Source organism: Phoenix dactylifera, chromosome 18, assembly GCF_051530095.1.
Source record: "Phoenix dactylifera cultivar Ajwa chromosome 18, Ajwa_hap1_PhDact_Kaust_v1.1, whole genome shotgun sequence".
NCBI lineage: Eukaryota > Viridiplantae > Streptophyta > Magnoliopsida > Arecales > Arecaceae > Phoenix > Phoenix dactylifera.
The window spans coordinates 19,783,733-19,807,172 of record NC_143207.1 but is presented as its reverse complement, the minus strand read 5'-3'; the positions used below and the strand labels follow the sequence as shown (position 1 = coordinate 19,807,172).

Below are 23,440 nucleotides of genomic sequence, written 5' to 3'. Positions count from 1 at the left end.
TTTAAACAGGTTAAGTAGGTTTTAATGGATTAAATAGATATAAATGGATTACACAGGTTAAATGGGTCAGGTTAAATAGGACATAAACGGGTTAAGCAGATTTTAAAACGGATTAAACATTTCTTAAAGGATTAAATTGGTTGGTTCATGATCCAACCAATTATTAAATGGGTCAAAATAGATTAAACAGGTCGGAGGGCAAAACCTGAATTCAGCCCATTTAATAAACAAATTTAGATGGGTCGACTTGTTTATGATCCAAACCTGTTTATGCCAAAACTTGAACCTCCTTAAAGCAAGTTGTTTATAGATTAGGTTGACGGGTCGAAACATAAATTGTCATTCCTAAGGCTAGTAAGTGAGAAATGATAAACTTTTGCTTCAATTCAACTCGCTCAGTTAGGTCTAACTTACCAAACTTAAATTTGAGCAAACTACCCTAGTTCAGCCATTTAGATCCCTAAATATGCCCTAGAATCCCTAAACTTCACTCTAGCCTATGCCAAAGCTTCACAAACCACAAAAATCTACGGGGAGCTAAAGATAAGAATAATATTGAAATTTGATATACTTCTTTAAGAGCCAAAACTTCTATAAATTATATTGAAAGATAAAAATTTACCAAATTTTGCTTCGCTTATCATCAAAAAAATTTACCAAATTGAAGGATGCTATGATTAACATGTGTAAGTAAGAACCACTCGGACATTGCTTTAGTCATTCCTCCTCAATTATTTTCTTTGCTGATGTCACGCGATGGTGCATATAGCAAAACTTGGTAGTGGGTTACAACATTCTAACATGTTTGCAGAGAATTGACATTCTTATCATATCAATAATTACTGAATAAAACTAGAGGTTTAGAGCAACGGACTAGCTACTTTTTCAATACGTGGCAATAAGTCTTTTTTATGTCGAACACCAAATGATATCGATTAGAAGGTAGGTACTTTTTTTTTTACATAAGTAACAAACTAAAGTGTTTCAACCATGATTCAACCCAAGTAAGATTTGGATGCTTTTGTCCTAGGACCAAAAATATTTCTTTCAAAGTCCAAATTTCCAAATTATAACAATACATTTAAAACCATCAATGGAGCCCATTCATTATCATGGGCCCACCAAACATATAGCCTTGCGTTCCAATTATGGCTTTCAAACCTATTATCTGTTATACTACATACATACATATATTTATATTGTGCAAATTTCTCCCCTCCTCATGTATGTGTCCATATCAATGGTAGGATTAAAGCTTATTGTTGTGTTTGGCTGAATTTCAAGCGATTGGAAAATTATTGGTTGCCATTGATTACTTACCTTGGAATTTGAGGAAATATATCTTTTCAATTTCCAAATGTTGGTTTACTACATTAAATCCAGCCTTCTTGCATTGAATTCACTTCCAAACAAATTATATTCTTTTTTCTCTCCATTGCGTCTCTTTATTTATAGAGTATATTTCTTTGATTATATTCCATGGATTGTTTATGATATGTACATTTTATGTGGATTTAATGATTATTTAGAACTTTCCTTGTCTTTCTTTTTTTATGTTGAAAATATTTGTATAAATAATATATTAAATAAGAAGAAATATTGTTAATCTATAGAGCAGAAGAATTATAAATGAATGAATTTAAGTTTAATTTAAATTTTCAATTTGCCATGGAAAATTCAGTTATTTTTTATATGCTTTGTCAAATTGAATCTATTGGCTTGTAAAATTAAAATTTCAAAAAGTTATCGAAGTAGAATACACTAGGATTATATACTTGTTTCAATTTAGCATAAATTGGCATTTCATATTTAAAATACAACACAAAAATCAAATGCATCCAACAAAATTAGGACCCACAAATGCAAATCCAAAACAAACCGCAGCCTCTCTCCATATTAAAACAAACAAAAGTTGATTTTTTTTATTTTTTTTATATAGCGGTTGCTCAGATTAGTCGAGCGTAACCAACAAAATCGATTCGAAATGTGAAATTAGGAGAATAATATAGAGTTGTCTTAAATAAAAAAATAAAAGCAGGCCCCCTTTTTTCCATTTCAACTCCAGCCGCAGATTTTTGAATTCCGTGTTCCGACTCTTCATCCCCCTAGTATTTATCCTTCTCTCCCCTTAGATTTAACTTTTAATCCCCGAATCCCGTTCCCGTCCTTCCGACACCCAAACCCCTAAACCCTTATTCCCGTAATAGCAACGAACAGGACAAAGGGAAACCGAAATAAAGGAGAACAAAGAAAGGAAGAGAAAACAAAAAAAAAAAAGAAAAAGAAAAAAAATCTAATCCCAGTCCGAACCCAAGAAGAACAAGAAACAGAATCATCCAAACGAAAGAGAAAAATTAGGGAAGAGGCGGTGGCGCCCGCGTGATCGGAGTCAGGACGGCGGCGACGGCAGGGCGGCGGGGGAGGCTGACGGCGGAGATGAAGGCTGCGATGGAGGAGGTGGCGAAGAAGCTGACGCTGTGGCACACGCGGACGTTTCGGCCGATGTTCACCCACGATGAGCTGGAGCCCATCATGCTGGCGGCGGGGTTCGTGCCCCTGCCGTTGTATGAGGCGGCGGCGCCGGGGGGCGGTGGGACGGCGTGGAAGGAGTACAAGTACCGGGCGGCGGCGGAGGGGGAGATGCTGCCGCGGCCGCGGCTGCCGTACCCGAGGATCGACGGGCTGCACCTGATGGCGTACAAGGCCTTCTTCCTCGCCCTCGAGTTCTACCTCGGCGCCCACCTCGTCCCCGAACTGTTCCACGTCAGGTCACCCCTCTCTCTCTCTCTCTCTAACTCTCTCATGCTTGATGTTGTCTTTGCCCATGGCTTTCGGCGAGATTTACGGAAGAGCCACTCAATTTGGTAGATACTAGGAAAGCCCGTCCACGTGTAGGTCGCGGTTTCGAATACTCGTTGATAAAAGGTCGAAAAATCGGGCCGTCACGAGCCCACTTGCCGATTAGCCGTGTGATTCGTTTCGGCGGATTTTGAGGCTGGGTCTCAGGTGATTGTCAACTGCGTGTACCGCGTTCGTGACTTCGCTCTGTGCAATTTCCACACAACGTGAATCACCGGTCGGCGGGAATAATGGAATATTTGGAAAAGGGTAGCCCTAGGATGTGCTTGGCATCACTTTATTTTTTTATTTTTTATTTAAAAAATAAAGAGGTCAAGATAAAAAATATATATTTGCTATTACTGTTGTTATTTTTAATTTTTTAAAACTATTTTCATTACTTTCAGAAAATATAAAAGTAAGAATCTTATGTTTAATATTTTTAAAAACAAAAATTTTATATTTTTACCACTATCATTATCACCACCATTGTCACCCTCACCGCCACGACGATCGCTGCAGCATCATTGTTGCTATTGTCACCAATTAAGTCACATTTAGTGGAACCTCTACTATTATTACCATCATTATCACTGTCACTACTATTGTATCTCCATCACAGTGCCATCATAGCCATTGCCTCCACCATAATATTGGTACCTGTGTGACTACCATTGTCACCAACACTGCCACTGCTACTATTGCTGCTGCTACCATCACTATCTCCACCATCATTATCTTCTTGCCTCCACTATACAACTACCATTATCATCTCCGACTTCTCTATGTTACCATCATATCTATCGTCAACACCATCATTGTCTCCAATACAACTACCATTGTGTTCATTATTGTCACTATATTTATTTTTAAAAATAATTGACTATATCAAATATTTTTATATTTTAAAAATTTAAAAATAGAAATAATTTTTTTATTTTTAAAAAATAGAAAAAAGATGGAAGTGATGCCAAATGACACCTGCTCTTTTGCCGCCATTCTCTTCACTTTTAGATAACATATAACTTAGTGAATTTGTTTGGATGAAAAGATAATATTGCCCTCAATTTTGTGGTTATCTTTTGTTCGTTAATATTTTTTTGGTCATTTTGTAAATGCATAGGGGATGATATGCTAGTTCTAAGGTATCCAAGCCTAAGAAACCACCTATCTCTATTTATCCCCACTTTGATCAAACTGTCAGGGATGAGTGGGTCCGTCTCTAAAATTGACTTGTTTGAGAGTTATTATAGGGATAACACATGACAACACCCTCATTTAGGGTGTAGAGGGTGAAAGTGGATTGAATTATATCTATTCGGATTTATTTCATATCCAACTCTATCTGGATACGGATGAAAATTTGAACAGTCGATTAATATTTGTAACTATATTTGTATTCATCGAAGAAAAATGGATACAAATATTGATAGTTAACTATTTAATTCGTATCCAAATATCCGATTCTTTTATATGGTATTTATGAATATTTACAGAAAATAAGTGACCATATTAGCATATTATTATCTTGGTTTACCTTTCGCTTAGTAATATTTTATATTTTATGGGCATAAAGTTTAATTATCCTTTAGGTCTATATTTATATCTATATTTTCAATATTTGATCTGTTCTCTTGTTTATTTAAAACAAACATGGATATGGATTTTTGCATATGGCTAACATCCGCATCCCTATTCGTGTTCATCAAATAAAATAAATATAAATATGGATATACTGATATCCGTTCCTTACAGTGCTTACACTACCTGATTCAACTTTGCAAGGATGCCATCCAGTTTTCAAGCAAGATAAGGTTGTCTTCATTCGATGATAGTGAAACTAAGCTAAATTGTATAACTGAAATTATTTTTCGAAGAATGGAGGGATAAATTAAAACAATTTCGTATCACTTTTTTTCATGAAATAGCTTATCTATGTGCTTACCTCAACTAGGTTTAAAAGGAAAACGAAAAAAAAGATGTTGACTGGATGTTGATTTGTAAAATCTCTTTTTCTCCCATCCTATCTTGGGAGAGAGATCATTTGGTTGAATAAATAAGGTTAAGGGGTTATCTTGGATGAATCCAAAAGTAGATAGAACCAAAATGTGCCTGCCTCTAGGGTCATCATCTAGAAGCTAGACAACAATTAGTCAAACATGACTCTCTTTGCTCTCATTTGTGTGTATGTGTTCTATTTTTATTCTGACATCTACAATCTATCTTCATCAAAATGAATATATATTCTTGTCTTAGCTTGAATAGAGGACATCTTGTTAAGTTTTCCTCTGTATTTGTGTTTTTGCATTACACACTATTTATGCACATTGTCTTTTTATTACACATAATTTGTTTCTTTTAATGGCATAGTGAAAATACATCCTGAGTCGTTGAAAAATTTCTGGAGTTGTTCTTGATGTTGTTCTTAATTGCCTTATTTGAACAAGTTTTTTTTTGGGGGGGGACATAACAAGGTTTCAAGTTTTGGCCAACCAAAACAAATCAATTATAGCCAGGACCAACCTAAAATTTCCTTTTGTTTTAGATTTTGCCAATTTGTGCAAATCAATCAGTTTCACTCCAATTTAGCTACCCTGTTCCAAAATTGGCTTTTGTAATATATGTTTCATATACTATTACTCTCTGCCCATTTCATTTCTTTAAAAGGCCAGTTCGGATGTCCGATAAGTCATTCATGGGATAACTTTTTATGTGATAGGCTTTTGGGAGGTCTTGAGAAAAATAGGGTTTTGGGAAAGCAGAGTTTTGAAAATAATTGGAGGTTGAAAATAATCTTGATTAGAAAATTCAATATAGAGTTGATTTTTTTCTTATCCATAAAGAATCAAATAATTGATTCTCAAGCATTCCCTCCCTTGAACTTCTCCTTAGCATAAATTGTTTCTTAGTCTTACTTGCATTGATTATAAAATATCCCTAGATTAGGTGCTCACACGTCCATGCATGCCCCAAGTATATCCAATAATCATTGTTGATTCTTGATCATAGTTTAATTTTTTTGAGTTACAGAGGGGGATTTTGCATATCTCTTAATCTTGAAACATCATACGAATCTCTCTCATCAAATCTCCTTGTTTGTCCTTGATCGGGTTTCAAATAAGGAAATATATTGACCTTTACAAAGAAGAGGAAAGATCTCAACATTTTCAAATAATAGAAATGTTTTATTGTTGCCATTAAAGGAGGAGGAGGAGAAGCCTCCCATCCACTAGGTTATTCCTTATCACATGTTGCCGCCCAAAATCTGACCTAATGCGGTTGGTGATCTAGTAGACGGAGACTGGTTAGCTGGGCTCGACTGGAGCTACATAGTATAAGAGCTAATCTACAACTGAAGATAAGTGATCAGGGGTTGCCGGAACATGTCCGGCAAGAAACCCTCTAATACTTAAGTTAGACAGACTTTTGGGAAGGAACAATAGAGATTTGAGGAGAGTGATGAGGTAAGAGCGAGGTGAAAAATCTCATACCTAGAGTTTTCTGGCCTGGTTTATATAGAAAAGAGAGTGAGGATCCGTCGCGATCTAGTCTTGTGATCATTGAACAAGTTGTTATACTCTTTCTTTATTTGCCGCTCTAGATGGTCACACCTGTCCTTATCTAGTGCGTCAAGATTGCGTCGAACTGTAACAGTCCATGCTATTCGATCGGAGGTTCGCTCGACTGTTAATTCCATGTTACATATGTCACCCATCCATTGGGCGGCCAAACTAGCAGGCGCGGTTTTAGTGGGCATTAAGTTTGAGTCGTACATCATACATTCTCTTTAGTTGTGTTGCCAATATATTTCCTTTTTTGTAAAAAGAAGGGAAAAATATTTTTATTAATGCTGCTCTTATTGTGTTGGAGGTAATCAAAATATCATGATAGGGGCATCATTAAGGAAGAAAGGAAAGGTCGGTGGCCGTTGCTTCGGATTTGTTGAAGAGTATGTCAAAGTGGATTCAAACTTTGGAAGAGAAAACAAGAGCCAAGATGGCCTAAGAAAGAAATAATTAGAAAGAGGAGACCTAGATAGATTTTAGAAGGATTATGGAGTAAGAGTTGATATATTAGCTAGTAATCAACTCACAGTCGGCTTGCAACTAAGTTGTAGACCTATAAATGCAAAAGTTGTTAAGGTTGGGTAAAAGAGAGCAGATCATCGTTGTGCATCACTCTTATTGGTCATACTTGTATTTTAATTTTTGAAGGATAAAATGCAAAAAAGGTGTATACATGCAAAAAAAAGAAAAAAAAAATTAGGATACGTTTTTTTAGTTTCTTATGGTTTATTATATGCTTAGATTTTTTCTTTTTTAAGAAGGCATGCTGTGGGGGCCATTGGCCAACAATATCTAAATGTATGGGTTCATATCTTTTAAGTTGTTATTTGTATTTTATATGTTTATTTTTGGTATTCAGGAATAAATTATGGGAGGAGGGATTGCTCAAACTTTGAAATGGCTGCCCCTTTCCGGCTTTTCCGTTCCATTTTTCATTTTTTTTTTGTTTTTAGCAGGCGACGATCAAAGTGCTTGCTAAATCAAGCCATTGCCGCTTTTTTTTTTCTTCTCTCTTTCTCGATACATTCATGGTGGTCAAAAAGAGTGATCTCTGTACTTATAAACCTCAATGAGGCGAGCCTCCCGGAAAGCTTGCCAAAGCTGTGGGGGGATAAACCACCTTCCACACACAGATAGCAGCCCAGGCTTATCATTATAGATTACTGAGTCGGACCAAATCTGATATGTTCATGTCTCGTTCAAAAGGAAGCTGGAGTGGCGTATCATATTGCATGCAGGATTCAGTAGAATTTTCTTTCTGGAATACACGTTATAACATTTGATTGGATAGGATCTATCACACAGTGAATAGTTTAGATCCAGTTCGACGTTCAAAATATGGGGCTGTTATGATATTACAGTGGCTTGTTGTGGTGCCGTTAGCATGAGTTGCACTACTAAGGAGGGCAAAAACTGGTTCGGTAGAAGCTCAATTTGAATCCAGGTGTTTCTAGTTTAGGTCAGGTATGAATCGAATTTTGTAACCTCGATCTTAGATGAAATTTTTGATATAGGGCAAAGCTTTGATCTGACTTGAGTCATGAGATCATGGTTTCTTTCGGATATGATTAGAACTCTGGGGTAAAGATTTTTATAAGAAGGTTGCTTTTTTGATACCAATGATTCAGCTCATCTTGGAATTCGGTCATTAACAATTGCAAGAGCTAGGTTAAGCAACCTTGGTTGGGCCAATCTCCAATCAAGTGACCATAACATAGAGTAAGATGCGGGTCAAAATAGGTCAAGTCGCAAGTTGGATGGTCTCGATCAGATGTCGGTTCGGGTGAAACATGCATAAGAGTTTTCCATATTATTGTCCTAGTTGGACTTGAATCAAATTTGTCTTGATCCATTGCCACCCTAGTTGCCACCACAGTGCTCATTCCCCTTGACAACTTTTAAGCACAGGTAAAGCGCCTATAACATTCGACATTTTGTATATCGGTATTTTATACCTTGTAAGTTATATTCAATAATTTATATCTCAGACTCATCATGCTTATTTAGATTTATTCTATCAAAGAGCATTTCTTTGGTTCAGGTCCTTAAAGAGTTTGTCTACTATCATTGCCATCATTATCGAACCCTTTTCCGATCAAAAGAAGATCAGCTATTGTACATACCTCTCCATATAAAGTTCTATGTTCTTTATGACTTATAAGTGCTTGCATTGGGATTACAGACCTGAATATTTCCACCAAAAAAATTGAATAATTCAAAGATCAATAACATGCGGCTTTTGCTGAAATTATATATTAAGGCAAATAAAGACATGACACTTCTGGGCTTTGTTAGGACTTTGGGAACAAGTTTTAGACAATTCACAAGCTATTTTCTAAGAAGATATAATTGAAAAATTATTATATCATGACTATCTATTGATTGAAGTTAGTTTCCTTAATAAATCCTGCGAAGTGTCTTATTTTGACGACGATTAGAGGCTGTTTGTATCAGCATAATTAAGTTTCTGCCCCGAAAGCTGTTTTATTCTAAACCTCAACTGTGATGGTGTAATTATACTGGTTTCAGGACCATGTCTCTCACTAAGGCGCAGGACGGAGACATCGACAGAACCTATCGTCCCATGAGAGAATGCGAGATGGAATTGGAAGGAGAATGGATTCTCGCGTATCGTGACGGCACTTTGGATAGCTTCACAAAGATGATCTGCAGCAAGGATGAAGAAGATGGCAGCATCAGCGAAAAAGGCCTCAAGAAAATGAATAGCTATGACGACAGCAATAGCCCTGCCAGCTTAATGAACTTCGTTGCTTGGAAGGACCTTTTACCGAGCACAGATATCGCTGGCTAAGTTGATTTCCCTTAGACAATTCACAGATCAGGTTCGGTATATTTTTTTTTGGTTATTTTCCCATAGATTTTCCTGCTAAATTCAGATTTTCTTTTAATAATTCTATACATTGGTAGGTAACTTTTTTTTGCATGAACCAGTTTTGGGAGATGTAGAGAAATATATTGAAGAGTATTAATCATACTGTGAATAAGCTGGATTTTTGAGTTAATGCTCTTGTTTTTGATCTTTTATGTTGTGGGAGGTAGCTCTTGGTCATTACTTTCTCACTGATGAGTGTTGTAAAATGACCGGGCTGATTTGCGGGTCATGCCTGACTCAGCTGGAAGACCTGCAGAAAAACTTGCAATAACTGCAAGCCATAGCCTGGATTGGTCAATGAACAAAATCTATGAAAGATCCATAAAACTTGGCCTCAGCAAATTCTCCAATTAAACCAGCAGGCTTGGCTAACCTTTTGGCCCAACTTAACCTATATTGGCCAAGCTGACTTAGCCGAGACTTCTGCTCAAACCCCTTAGGGCTCGTTTGGTTCGCGGGAAGCATTTTTCCTTATAGGAATATGATTCCTGAGAAACAAATTCATAGGAAGAGGATGTCTAGAAAAATATTTTTGGCATGTTTGACCATGGGAAAGTGACAAATTTCCAAAGTGTTTATGTTTGGTTGGCCATCCACTTTCCTGGGAAAGTTATGTATAATTCCTATTATGCCCTTAATAAAAATTAGGTCTTTAATGCCTCTTTAATGCTTCTTTAATGCTGAAGGGTCTTTTTGGAAAAAAATAAAAATAGAGTGATTTCTGCCTCATGGGAAAGTAACTTTCCCATGTTTCTCATGGGAAAGACTTTTTCATGAAATGTGGGAATTATATTCCCATGGGAATACAACTTTTCCGTCTCTCTCCTTTGAAAACTCTAACCAAACAAGAGACATCTCATTACTTTCCCGTTGATCACACTTTTTCCCTTCTTTTTCTGCGAACCAAACGAGCCCTTAGGGTAAACGGTAAAGTTGAACCTTGAAATTGGATTACAGATCACCCTGCCGCCGGCCGTTGTCGCCCCCGCCGTTTCCTCTCCATCCCCCACGAAATACAGGGGGGGCACGCCAGCTCCGACAGAGCATGAATTGGGCAAAGGGAGGAGAAAGACATTTGGAAAATGTCCCTAAATTTCTAAAAAGAAAATTACCGCACGGCCATTCATGCCACCATGAAATAGCCCTAAGGTCTACAAAATTACCCGCACGAGCCATGCATAGGATTTGCTACAGACGATTGCCGGCAGGCAAATCTTGACCATCCATGTTGAATCAGATGGCTTGCATTCTTTTTTTATAGTTATTTTAATTTGAAACCATTAATTTTTAACGGCGTTAGATGACGTGGATATATATGCAAAAAAATAAGAATAAAAAAAATAGACTAGCAAAATAAGTATTTTATGAGGGTACATATGCAAATATCAATTTTGAAAAGATATTTATGCAAAATTCGATATTTAGGAGGATATTCATGCCAAAAATTCTATTAAAAAAAATGATCACTTTGAGCTTGAGATCTTCATCGATAACAAATTCAAGTTTTGTGACGAAGAATATCAATCCACGACAAATTTAGATTTTGAAAACATAAAAATTTTAAATATATTCATTATATGAAACCAAATGCTTACTGTTACCATAATCATAAATGGCATAGTTTGGTCCTCGAGCTGCTCAATTTGGATTGATAAAATAATTGAGTTCTTATCATGAGCACGGTATCATAATGTTCTAAGAATAATTGCAGAAAAAGTTGGACCTATGTATCTTGATAAAATTATGTCAAAGTTCGATGTCTCAGTAGTCCTTTAGACACACCCTAAGCAATACCCCTCAAGAAAAAAAAATACCAAACTTGCATGATGGTCCATTTCTCCCTCATGGATCTCCTCTTTTTCTTTATCCTCTTTCCCTTTTCCTTTCTTTTTTACCATTCCTCCTGCAAACCCCGGACATTCCTCAACTGTTTTTTTGTCCTCCTATCCCAATCCAAGGAACTCAAAAGCCAAGTTGGACCCGTCAACGCCCTCCCAACCCACTCATCATCACCCATCGCGCCCCTCCCCCCCCCCCCTCTCCCTTCTTTTCCTCAGGGCTAGCCTAGATCCTTGAGCTCTCCACCTCGATGCAGCCGTTTGCTTGTTTCCATCCATCACCATGCCTTGCTTTGGGAAAAGCAACCAAAAGAAGGTCATTCCTCAACTGAACTCTCAGAATCTACAGACCCACCTTGCCCCCTCCTGCATCCCAACTCTTCCTTTTGTTCATACAAATTGAGCCTCTTCACCTCCTACTGCTATATAAGCAAGCACTGCCCTGCTCGTCTCCTTCATTCCCATTGCTTTCATGCCCTTGTTTTCTTGTGCTTGTGCTTCTCTCTAACGTTCCGTCATTGCTCGTCTCGCCTTCCATTCTCAGCATTCAAATGGAGGTATGCTTTAGCTCTTCCAGCTTTGAGGTGTTTTCTAACATGGTAAAGCATCATTAAACCTTTGGCTAAAATCTTCCCAGAGTTACTCATACAAGCCAATCTCATGAAAGACATTGGTCTGCAATGTGGCCATTGTGTTAGTGAATCTAGATAATGTGTTAGTGAATCTTTTTGTTCTTCCATTCATTTCTATCTCATCTGCCATTTGAGAACAACCTCTTTTCCTATATATGATGGTCTTGCTTTTAATTTTTGAGTGGTGTCCCATGTGTTCGGCAGTTTCATTTCATTTGCCTGCTGTGTATATATACATACATACATACATATATATATATTCTAATGAAATGTCTCAGTAATATTTCCTTCTAAGTTAACAAGATCAAATTTTAGATTACTATAAAATGTATTTTTTTTCTTTGCTTCTATGCAAGATTTTGACATTTCCTGACATCATTTTACATTAGCATTCACCCGATAGTGTCTAAAATAATATATGCGATCAACTTGTTCCATGACAGATCTGTTCACTTTTGAGTGCTGCATCATTTGTGCTCCTTATAACTCATTACTCTTGAGACAAGATGAGAGAAGAACCATTACGATGATTTTAAAGCTATATTCTTATTGGTGATTCATGTCTATATTGCTTTTGTGATGCAGACTATTGAGCTCAAGGTGGAGATGGTAGCATTACATGAAAAGAGAGTGAGGAAATGCCTGTCCAAAGTAAAAGGTGTGAATGACTGTCCCTCCCTGCTTGGGTAGTATGAAATCTTGAAGCTCACTCACAAATTGCATCTACACTTTGAGCTTTAATGATCTTTTGTAACACTAAAGGGGCAGCGGTATGGTGACTCGCAGGGATAGAGAAGGTTGAGGTGGAGGCCAGCATTCAGAAAGTTGTGGTCACAGGATATGCACACAGGAACAAAATCCTCAAAGCCCTGAGGAGAGTGGGGTTGAGAGCAGAGTTCTGGTCCCCGCAGAACGAGATACTCAGTGCCTACGCCAGTGCAAGCCTAATGATCAACAACTTCAGCTTCTTCTAGAGAATCTAACACCTCCTGCAGATACCCTATGAATACCTTTGTTTTGTTTGTTCCTTTGTTTGTTTTGCAGTATGAGCACGTATCTACCAATGTTCACTGTTACATGATCTCTGAGAAGGCAGAATTTAATGTTCTGCCGTCTTAGTACTACCCTCTTCCTTGTGCCAAAGCATGTTTACTGCAACTCGAGTTTATAATATGAGAAGAGAGAAGATACATATACTATTGCTAAGCTGTCTCTGCTTAATATATGATTTAGGTTCAAGAGCTTCTAATTATTTCATGAGATGCCTACAATTAGAGACATGAAAAAAGAGCATGCAGGAGCCTACCGTCGCATACCCCAAGAAATGCATGTTTGCCGTGCAGCATCAGATTTTGAGAGCCAAGCATGAGTGCCATCTTGGCCAGTTGTTAGCTTTTGATGAAGCAATACCATTTTGTAGCTTATGCTAGCTTCTCCTGGTCCACTCCATTAGTAGCTTTTCTCGATGTCGAGTAATTGTACCATGGTATCGTCCACCTGGCTAAGAATACATGATACATGCAATCAGGTATACATGGAATGTATTCTGAACTACACATAGTATTATCTAGTGTTGGCTCTAATTTCAGCCATGATCGCCAAATCAAAAAAAAAATACCCTTCCATCCACACCAACAACTTCATGACACACAGGACAAAATAATCTATTAAATAGATCTACAAACAATCCATCCGATAGCTTCAATCACAGTATATTTATGAAGAGCATGGCATAAGACTGCTGTAATTTATGAGAGTTACTTGTGTGATAAGGCCCTCACGAGGAGAGGACATCTGATCGCTCGACCGCTGCTCCTCCTCCCCTTGGTCTGCCCATCTCCTTCACGCCGGTGTCCGCTTTCTCCTAGAATTCTTTTCTCATCCATATTGCGTGATTTTCCCTTCTATTTCTCAAAGAAATCAAGGAGCAGCAGACTTATGCTTGATGTTTTTCAACAGGGAGCCAGTCAGTTTGAACGACGTATTTAAGTTCTCTCTTTCCAATTTGGCCTTTTTATCTTATAGTTTATATCACAAGAAGTCAAATAACCAGTATAGCTTCCTAACGACCGGAGGACAGCTTTTACCAGTTTTATGGATATATTCAATAATCATCATATAATATTTGCACAGTTTTGCTATGTTTTTATTGAAAATCTGGATCCCATTGCTGGAGTCAATCAGCTCAAACAATTGATGTGATAAGCTTCGGCTCCAAGCTTCAGCTCCATGATGCACGTAATCTGTAATAAGACATAAAACAATCTTGCTTGAAGGCAATCTCTTAATGCAGCCTATGCGAGCCCGCAATTGTAGACCGCTTAAACCCTAGTTGGCATATGAATGGGAACCCTGAAAATGGGGACAATGATGAAACTTGGTTTACCTTTTCAGCAGATCCATCAATCATTTCTAAAGAAACAGCAGTAGTTGCATGGAGATTGATGAATAATAATCTTGTTCAGTGTCTAAAGTTATAGATGGTGCAAGCCTTCATGGAGGAGAATGAAGGCTTTTGTGAAACTGCTTGATTTCTTGGGTTCTTCCCTTTGGTTATCCCGTATTGTTCATCAGGTACCCCCTCAGCCAGGCTTTTCCAGGGTTAATTTAGATGAATGCCAGGCAGGTGCTGCTTCTGTTGTCTCCCCCAGCTGCTAACTGTCGCTCGAGTCAGAGTTTTACAATAGCTTGGTTGGGAATGTTTCATTCTTCAAGTAGCTGGTTTCTAAACTCTGGATTGAGGGTGACTCAGATACTGTGATTACATAGCTTAAGCAGGGCTTGATAGCATGAATAGTCCCTGCCTCTTGCAGCTCAGATCCTTGGTTTCCCAGTCAGCCAACAGACAGGATAGCCCATGCTGCCATTTTCATGGAGGAACCACACCATTGGGAGCAGGATATTCCATTGGCGCAAGGACCACTGGTGCTTTTCCATTCCCTCGATTGCCGATCCATAAGTGTAAGAATTTTGGGGGTCTGCCAAGTGCTGCTTCAATATGTGCAACACCCACTAGGTTCCCAGCTGAGTGGAAGAAATCCTCCACTGCCTGCACTAGAGTCCAGTTGCCCTCACCATTGCATATTGTGTAACAACATCCCAATTCGTAGGGAATGTGTTGCAAAGTGCAGCTAGTTGGCGGACAATTTCAAATGCCAGTCCATGTTCCCACAGCTCGAAGGGAATCGCATTCTATGCAGCTTGATGAGAATTACCTGATATCAAAGATCCAGATATGATTAACTAGTGGATGACCCAGATACTTGATAATGTCATATTTATATTCAATACAGAGATAACATACTAAAATATGATTGGCAGTCCACCCTTAAGCTTACAGGGTACATGCTGCATGTTATTGACAAGTGACTTACCGATTTTCCTCTGCTCTGCGAAAAAGTACTGCTATAGAACACCCATGTTGATCAGCCTTCAGTTCACTGATCCTATGTCCATCGAAGCCCTGGGTACTTGTTCAGCTAGGCACCAACATCTGCACAGGACCAGTAAACTGTGCAGTGATTGAAATGGGTGGCTTTTAGCTTTTCCTTTGCGACAGGATCTTTCTTCCTCCTTTTTGATGGCTCAGTTCGAAAAATTATTGCCACACTTGCAAAATTTGGAACTTCAGGAGTTCCATAGATCCTACACCTGAAAGAACATCTAAAACAATCCATCAGATCCATCCACGTACTTATTTAACAATGCAGTTATGCATGAAGAGAGAAGCTGGCCAATTGCTTGCTTATGCAATGGACATGATGAGAATGCACATACTTGCCAAAAATGCAGAATTTTGCTACTTGATTAGGTGTCACGTTAGTAATGTCATCTTTATCTAAATCATGGGCAACTATTGCCTCGTAAACTGTGACAAAACTGAAATGTTATAGCCCTAAAGATGAGGTTTCAATATGGCGAGGCAGCATTAGTAATCCAACTGAACAAGTGTCAAAAGACAAATAATAAATAAAAACTATATGATATTCAAGTTAATAAATTCCATGATAAAACTCTCAAAGCAGGGGGAACCAAATATATTAAATAACTAAAGAATAAGCATGATTTGCATTTGACACTTTTATCATATAAACTTGCTATAAACAGCATATGGATCTTTAACAATGTGAGGGTAGTGCATTAACAGCACTAAAACAGACGAGCCAATGCTAAATGGTCAAACAAAAATTTCTGCACTAAGACTCAGCTACACCAGTTGATGCCATCTCTTCTGTTTTCTCTAAAAATTCCAGAGGCCTACCAAAATACATTTCTCCTTCTTGTCTTAAAGCAATTGAAAGATCCATTTCTCCCTTGGATTCAAGTCCATTTATCAATATCCTAAATGTAGACTCATCTGGCTCACTGTTCCACAGCTTCATCAGGCGATAGCAGTCCATAGCAGATTGTGTGAAGCCAAACTCCAACAGAGTCTCTAAAAGCAAATTAAAACCTTCAGTGTCAGCCTCCAAACGCTCTGTCTTCAGATATGAACACATCAGTTCAACCTTGTCAAGTAAATCGTTGCTTGCTAACACCTTGATCATGTCAGCATACGCCAATAAACGAGGCTTATACCAATGCTCCTTCCGAACCTCTTCAAAAACCTATTAGGAAGAGTGTCCAGAGACATCTCAGTGCACTTTGCTTGCATCTTGAAAAAAACAACTTGTCTATCATACTATTAGTGGGAAAAAGGAAAAAACGAAACAATGTAATATGAAAAACAAGTCTATACTGATCATTGTCATAGACCATATACATTAAAAAAGAAAAAGAAGTCCAGGAAGTCCAAGCAAGGTTGAACAACTGGCATTAATACCATATTGGTACACTACAAAGCAGCATGATGCACACTTCTTGGCACCAGCACATAAAAAAGGAGCTGATGTACCATGTGTCCACATAAAGCAGTGCCGAAAGGTGTACTAGTACCGCTACCTTACAAATATGGTAAGATACGGTAGGTACAGACATCTTGGTACTTAAATGTTCAAGTTTAAAATAAAACGATAGCCAATAGGCACGTCTTCATATATGGAAATAACAGCATCCTAGTATACCATACCTGTTGATAAGAGATGATACAAATAAAGCTTGATGGTCAAGCGAATTCATCATCACAATTTAAACATAGCATCAATACAAGAACCATGTTTTTTTATCAACACTCACAAGTCATGCATTTTGTTATAATAACTTGCCACTGAAATGAATATTGGCGAATGCATTAAGATAGCCACCATAAGATGAGCTGTACCATGATATGTTTGAACTTGATTATTCCTTTTTCAAGATGGTGAAATCAGACGAGCCAAGTTTCAATTTCAAGCAGAATGCTGCAATCCACAATTAACTGCTATATTCCATTTCATTACATACCTGAGAGTATTGGGTATATGCAACTCCGCAATTAACTGATACGATTCATCTCATTACATATTTGATAGAATTGGGCATATGCAACTGCACAGGAGAAAAGATTGAATAATTATTATCTCCCAACTGATTTCAGATAGATTTGATCACTTTCATGTGGGCTGGTATGAACATCCACAGTGTTTGCTGCTATATTGATTTATTTCTCACCCTGATGAGGGTAAAACAGTGAATCAAGGGATATACTTATGAAAGATGGGAATGACTGTAAAGGGGAGGCATGAGAAGAAGGGAGAGGAAAATAACGACTTCATTAGAACAAGGGATAGGAGAGAGATGACTTCTTCTTAAGGCACATCAAACAAATTAATTAATGACAGCAGCAGCAAAATGCATGATGGGAAGCACGCCCCTTTGTGTTATGAAATGTATGAGTATGTTATAACAAAGTTCTTAGTTGATAAGGTGTAAAAGGATTGTGCTAGATTTATACAACCTGGCTTTGTGTTAGGCATTAGGTTACAATTCTGTTTTATTGAATGCTACTTTACCAACAACAAAACTCCAATTGGCAATCAATATCCATAGCAAGGTCCGCCGTACCGGTACCGGTCGGCGTACCGGTGGCCGGCCGGACCGGTACGGTACCGGTCCGGTCCGGTACGTACCGGCTGGTACCGGTCCCGTACCGGCCGGTACGCGGTGGTTTCAAAAACCACAGCGCGCGGCGCTGTGGTTCTAAAAAAAAAAAAAAAAATCGTACCGGTGCGAACCTACGAGGTGCGTACCGGCCGGTATGGGCTCCGAACCGGCCGGTACGGGCCCGAACCGGCCGGTACGCACCCGTATCGGCCGGTTCGGATAAAAAACCGGAAAATACCGGTTTTTTATCCGTTCCGGTACCGGTCCACGACCGGACCGGTACGTACCGGCCCGTACCGGCCGGTACGGACCGGTACGGCATTCCATGATCCATAGGATTATTTTTTTTCTCTCCTTGATGAGGGTAAAAAGATGAATGAACGGGATATACTTATTAAAGATGGGAATGACTGTAAAGGGGATGCATGAAAGGGACTTTAATAGAAGGAGGCATTGGAAAGAGATATGACTGTAAAGGGGGTATATTTATCAAATCCAAGAAAGTGATCTAATGATGGCTGCAGCAAAATGAATGATTGGAAGCAATCACCTTTGCATTATTATTAGTATAAATGTGCTAGAACATTATTCTTAGTTAACAATGCTCTGTGAATTGATTGAACTGGATCTATACAAACGGATTTGTGTTATGTATTAGGTTTCAATCTAATTCGTAACTTTAGGCCTAACATGACATCTACATCCATAGTACATACTAGACATGAAATTATTGCGTTTACCTAGAATATGTTTCTGGCATTATGGGTAGATCATTTGTGTTTAAGACACATAAATAAGCAAGTAATGCAATCATCCAGGAAAAATGACATTTGTGATGCTTTATCACTACTTTACCTAGTTTAGCTTCATGTCCACATCCAGCACATACACATCTTAGTAACTGAATCCTTTACAGCCTGTTTGGATGCCAGAGCTACTTGGAAAGGAGACAGGGAGGAGTTGGAGAGGTAGGTGCACCACATGGTTCCTAAAATCCTGATTTATTTTTTGGGGCAACCTAAACTGCTGGGAAGGTTATTTCGCTTATCCCTGAAGGACTGGGATTAGCGAACCAGCACTTCCCTAGATCTTTTCAAATTCCTCTATTTTTTTCACTTATTTTCAACTGTAAAATCCTGTTCATGTTCGTTTATCCATGGATAATTAGTTCAGGTGTCCAAACAGTCCTTCAAAGTTGAGATGAGATATCTTCTGAACTTCGGGAACATAGGATGGCTCTTGAAGAAAACTAAAATGATAACATGTGGAGGTATGGATTTACTCATTTGAAGGCATAAAATCAATTAGTCAAACACAATATTCGGTGAATCTTTGCTATCTGCACTCTATCTAAGGTAGAAACCTCAGAAAGTTGCAACCTAGTGGCGTAAGCATAAAATGCATAACAAATAACAAGTTCTTCTACCAGCCAACACGCTGGAGGACTCTTATCAAAATTGTCTTAGGTACACAGCACCTATTTAGAGGGTTGATGTAATGTTAAAAGAGTTCATCCAACATCTTCAAATTTAGTGGATTGTAATTTGGTACATATCTGATTTATGCATCGAACCCCCAACTTGGTTAAGACTCATTCATGTCTATGTTTGATTTAAGATTTATTTCGAAAGAGAAACGAGGCCCACGTTAAGTGGCTTGCTTAGTTTATCTGCTAATTCTTTAAGGACATATCATGCTCGATGCTCTTTAGCCATTTCCAATAACCCAGACGAGGAAAATGTCAAATTGAGAATGGAACGCGTCAAACTGTTGTTAGAAATCCGCAGATATGAACATATGCATTCAAGAGAAATAGAATCCTCCTCTTGGAAGAAGGCAACTTAACCCCAAACAAGGCCATGGTCTATGTGGTGGATCCATATTTATTCTATCCGCGTTTCACAGAATCATGGCAAGATGCCCGTTTAGTGGTTCCTTCCCACATGACAAGAAAAAGGTGTTCATATGAATGTTGTTTATGGAATTCCGCAATGCTCATTTCGTCACATCAAGTTGAACAAGAACGAAATCATTTATCAACAGCATAAGAAAATATAAAAGAAAACAATGAATTTGGGGATCAAAAGGTTGAAATATGGACCTGGAGAGCGAGGAAACCCTCGCCCTGGCTCAGGAGCTCCCGGAGCACGGAAATCGTATCCGCCTTGATCAGACGCCGGACCTTCGATTCGAGCACGCGATCCAGCGAATCGTCGCCGCTGATCTTGGCCCGCTTCAGGGCCTGGACGGCCTGGATCGCCTCGATGCTGAGGTACCGCCCCCTCTGGGTGGGTTTCCGGTTCTTGCTCCGGTCTCTCATGGTGATAACCCTCATCCTCCCCGGTCTCCGCGTCTGAGGCCACTCCGAGATCCAGAGCCGGCCATGGAGATCTTCTAGGGTTTGAGTTTTGGCGTTGGGGCGCAACAGAGAAGGAGCGCAAAGGACAGCAGAGTGCATGGCTCGCTTACGGCCAACAGCTCGGTTAATCTCCGCGTCTACCTATACCAGAATTCTGCACGTGCCTGACACGTGAAGAAAAATATTGAACTATAGTGATACGGGTGGGATCGAGTTAAGTCGAGCAGCTAGAGAATCAAGCCAATTAGATTCAAAATATTTAAGCTCGAAACTTGAATCAAAATTGATTAAATTTTAATATTCAAATCTAAACTCAACTTAATTAAAAAAATAATACTTGAATCAACTTAACCAGACTTGAATATCATCCAAGCCATACTAGTCGAGCTCAAGTTCAAATGTGAAATAGAGCCTTAATTGTAATTAAAATAAAATAAAATATCATATTATATTATATTTTATAATATTAAATTAATAATATATATTATAAATAAAAATATTATATATATATATATATATAGAAACATGCTCAAAAATTTTTTATTTTAATTTTTGAGCTTGACTTGAAAAACTCTTCACATTCAAATATGACCATTTTATTAAATAGATAATATAGCTTGATGTATAATAAGTTGAACTAAGTTAAATAGATTAAATAGTTGAACGTTACCATCCTTAATAAAAATAAGCTAGCATAACAGAGGATGCATGAACACGTATGCTATGTGTTTTATTTTTAATTTTTGAACAACTTGAAGAGCCGGCACTAGTTTAAACTTTATAGGAAGTTTACGTGGAACTCATGGACGTCCATGATTTCGTGCACCGTATCTCAATGCTTTTCTTGCCCATCTCTTCTTAAAACTTTTAAACTAATTCCCCGCTGTTTCTCTGCCCTTGAAGATCACGCTGCTGAGTCATTGCTATGGTTGGGTCCAAGTCAAGGTCTAACATGGACTTAGAGTCCAATTCCAACATTTTAGGAGAGGAACTCAATGAAGTTACCTATCTTGGAATATTACAATCTTTTATTTAGAAAAAGATTCTGTCATTGGTAAGTCTTAGTATGGTAATATGAGAGTCAATGCCCAACCTTGGTCCATTCTTTCTTAAACTAATCTCTCCTTGGTTCTATAAAACTCATGCGTCCTTGCACATCAAGGCACGGTACGTCAAGCGTAATAGTGTTGATCCTGGGGTATCACCGTAAGATCCCTCGTCGCCACCTGTGTGAGCGATTCCAAAGAGGTCTGGGCTTACAGCACTATATATTACTTCTCCCTCTAGGCTGAAGCTTTTCTTTCTTCTTTAATTTCCCCGATGTTTTGACGCAAGCCTGACGACTACCAGGCTAATTATATTGTATGAAAATGAGGAGGCCTCCGTCCGACGATGAATCGAAGGTGAAGAGACGTCTTTGGACGGCAGAGGAGGATGAAAAGCTACTTGCCTACGTTTCCACCCATGGGATTGGAAACTGGGACTCGGTTCCAGAGAAAGCAGGTCAATACCTAAGAGTCTTCGTCTTCTCTTCAAAATAGATAGTGATGGCATGATGTTTGTCTCGTAAGGAACTTTTGAATATTCTTAGTTTTGTTTCGGTGATATGTGTTGCATGCATGAGGTGTTCCAGGACTGAGTAGAGGTGGGAGCAGTTGTAGAAATAGATGGCTTAATCATCTAAATCCTGATTTGAAGCACGAGAGGTTTACTCCTCAAGAAGAAGAGGAGATTATAAAGCTCCATGCAACCTTAGGAAGCAGGTACGTAGAGTGCTCTATCACCAATGATATATTGTAGTATTGGACCTACTTATTATATTTATTTTTCTGTATTGTTTTCGTCTCAATGGCCTGATCTCGTGAAATCAAAGCAAATTAACAAAATATGGTGGTCATAAGATAAACGATGAAGCAAATTAACAAAATATGATTGGTGAAATCAAAGCTATGTTTTGGTATCTCGCGTTGATGTTGGCAATTGATAGACAGCATGCGACGAAGTTGGAGATGGAAAGGAACTAAATCTTACAGGGAATTAAAATAGTGATCATAGAACCATAGGATGAGTCTAGACAAATTGGTTGCTCTATTCTTTCTTAAAAAATAAGTGGGGAGGGAAGCTTCTTCCTTCCTCCCTCTTTACCTCAGGAAAAGAGAGAGAGAAGAAGAGTCAAGAGAATTGTAATGATGGGGAGCAGGGAGGAGAAAAAACTGAAGACTATATATACATCGTTATGTATTTGTATTTACTTTGTACATGCACACAGCTTTGTCATGCATGGTCGTGAACTTTTTGGTGCCCAAAACCTTGAATAATAGTACAACTAATCAAAATAATGATAATAAAAAAAAACTGTCGTGCCAAACAATGAAGCTTAGAACTTCCAACAATAATGTCAACAAATGAAACCAACTGTAGATATGGGATTAAAAGGTGCAAACCTCCTGTGATTCTATCTGTAGAAAATTTTCATGATTAGGATATATATATGATGGTTAACTATACAACTTGGGCTTGAATCTACCAGAATGATTAGTTTTGAATTAATAGAAAGAGAATCTTAGCCTACACATCCAGGTTACAGGAATTACTTCCAGCCAAAGTTAGGTCCTATTTGGGAAATACATAGAATTGGGCTGAATTTGTCGTTGAATGATATCAACCCAGCATCTTCGATTTGTATGAATCTTCTAGGTCTCACTTGCTGCAGCAATACCTGCAAGGATTGGTGTCTGCCAACTATGGCCTAAAACTAGAATCACAATAATTCTTCTTTTTGGCTTTTTGGCTGTCTTTCTGAAGCTAGAATTACATGTGACTTCTAACACAGCAAAATAAACATATAGAACAGGCAGAGTTTCAAGTGGTTGACCGTTATATTGCATGCATACGATGGGGCATTAACATCTCATGTACATTCTATAGAACAATTCATGATCCACATCAAACATGGAAATAATTCAACTTTCATCAACCTAGCTTTTCCTTTGGTGCAGGTGGTCCATGATAGCTAGCCAACTTCCCGGCCGAACTGATAATGATGTCAAAAACTACTGGAACACCAAGCTCAAAAAGAAGCTCATTCACCCACCGCCCCATCTCCGACATCATCCAAATTATTGGTGGCTTCCCAGCAACTGCCACTGCTACAAGCACTAACAGTAACACTAACCAAGACTACTCCCCTTGTAGCACCAGAATCAACAACCGAGACCAAGACCTTAAGAATACTTTGCTCTCCAAAGCCACACCGATCATCCATCCGACCTTCCCTGAAAGAAAACCATCGA

General features: G+C 38.4%; 3 protein-coding genes across 5 annotated transcripts; 2 read left to right on the top strand and 1 right to left on the bottom strand.

Annotated features, from left to right (window-relative positions):
• The first annotated feature begins 2,097 nt into the window (after positions 1-2,097).
• On the top strand, positions 2,098-12,605 carry LOC103705220 (uncharacterized). The gene is made up of 4 exons (XM_008788855.5): positions 2,098-2,768; positions 8,934-9,247; positions 12,353-12,425; positions 12,554-12,605. Exons 1-2 carry the CDS (start codon positions 2,437-2,439, stop codon positions 9,214-9,216), a joined length of 615 nt encoding a protein of 204 aa, XP_008787077.5. The 5' UTR covers positions 2,098-2,436; the 3' UTR covers positions 9,217-9,247; positions 12,353-12,425; positions 12,554-12,605.
• LOC108511214 (heavy metal-associated isoprenylated plant protein 28-like) lies at positions 12,347-12,973 on the top strand. Its single transcript, XM_088714219.2, has 2 exons — positions 12,347-12,425; positions 12,554-12,973. Exons 1-2 carry the CDS (start codon positions 12,347-12,349, stop codon positions 12,739-12,741), a joined length of 267 nt encoding a protein of 88 aa, XP_088570345.1. The 3' UTR covers positions 12,742-12,973.
• A 338-nt stretch (positions 12,974-13,311) lies between these two features.
• Positions 13,312-20,282, bottom strand: LOC103705186 (pentatricopeptide repeat-containing protein At1g62350). Of its 3 annotated transcripts, none has more exons than XM_088714218.2 (5): positions 19,890-20,282; positions 16,276-16,374; positions 15,142-16,200; positions 14,154-14,982; positions 13,312-14,010 (listed from the first exon to the last, which is right to left on the bottom strand). In XM_088714218.2, the coding sequence occupies exons 1-3, from the start codon at positions 20,244-20,246 to the stop codon at positions 15,964-15,966; spliced, it is 693 nt and encodes a 230-aa protein (XP_088570344.2). In that variant the 5' UTR covers positions 20,247-20,282; the 3' UTR covers positions 13,312-14,010; positions 14,154-14,982; positions 15,142-15,963. The 3 variants fall into 3 exon arrangements, with proteins under 3 accessions (XP_088570344.2, XP_088570342.2, XP_088570343.2); XM_088714217.2 differs by having other exon boundaries at positions 13,410-14,010; positions 15,142-15,418; positions 16,029-16,374; XM_088714216.2 differs by having other exon boundaries at positions 15,142-16,374; positions 19,890-20,281.
• Between the last annotated feature and the right edge of the window lie 3,158 nt (positions 20,283-23,440).

Excerpts from the sequence above, each read along its gene's own strand:
- LOC103705220 (XM_008788855.5), top strand. The coding sequence starts at position 2,437 with ATGAAGGCTGCGATGGAGGAGGTGGCGAAGAAGCTGACGCTGTGGCAC. Across the intron at positions 2,769-8,933 it reads CCCGAACTGTTCCACGTCAG|GACCATGTCTCTCACTAAGG; the intron begins GTCACCCCTCTC and ends TACTGGTTTCAG.
- LOC108511214 (XM_088714219.2), top strand. The coding sequence starts at position 12,347 with ATGCAGACTATTGAGCTCAAGGTGGAGATGGTAGCATTACATGAAAAG. Across the intron at positions 12,426-12,553 it reads ATGCCTGTCCAAAGTAAAAG|GGATAGAGAAGGTTGAGGTG; the intron begins GTGTGAATGACT and ends GGTGACTCGCAG.
- LOC103705186 (XM_088714216.2), bottom strand. The coding sequence starts at position 20,246 with ATGCACTCTGCTGTCCTTTGCGCTCCTTCTCTGTTGCGCCCCAACGCC. Across the intron at positions 16,375-19,889 it reads AGGGTTTCCTCGCTCTCCAG|GTTTTTGAAGAGGTTCGGAA; the intron begins GTCCATATTTCA and ends TCTTCCTAATAG.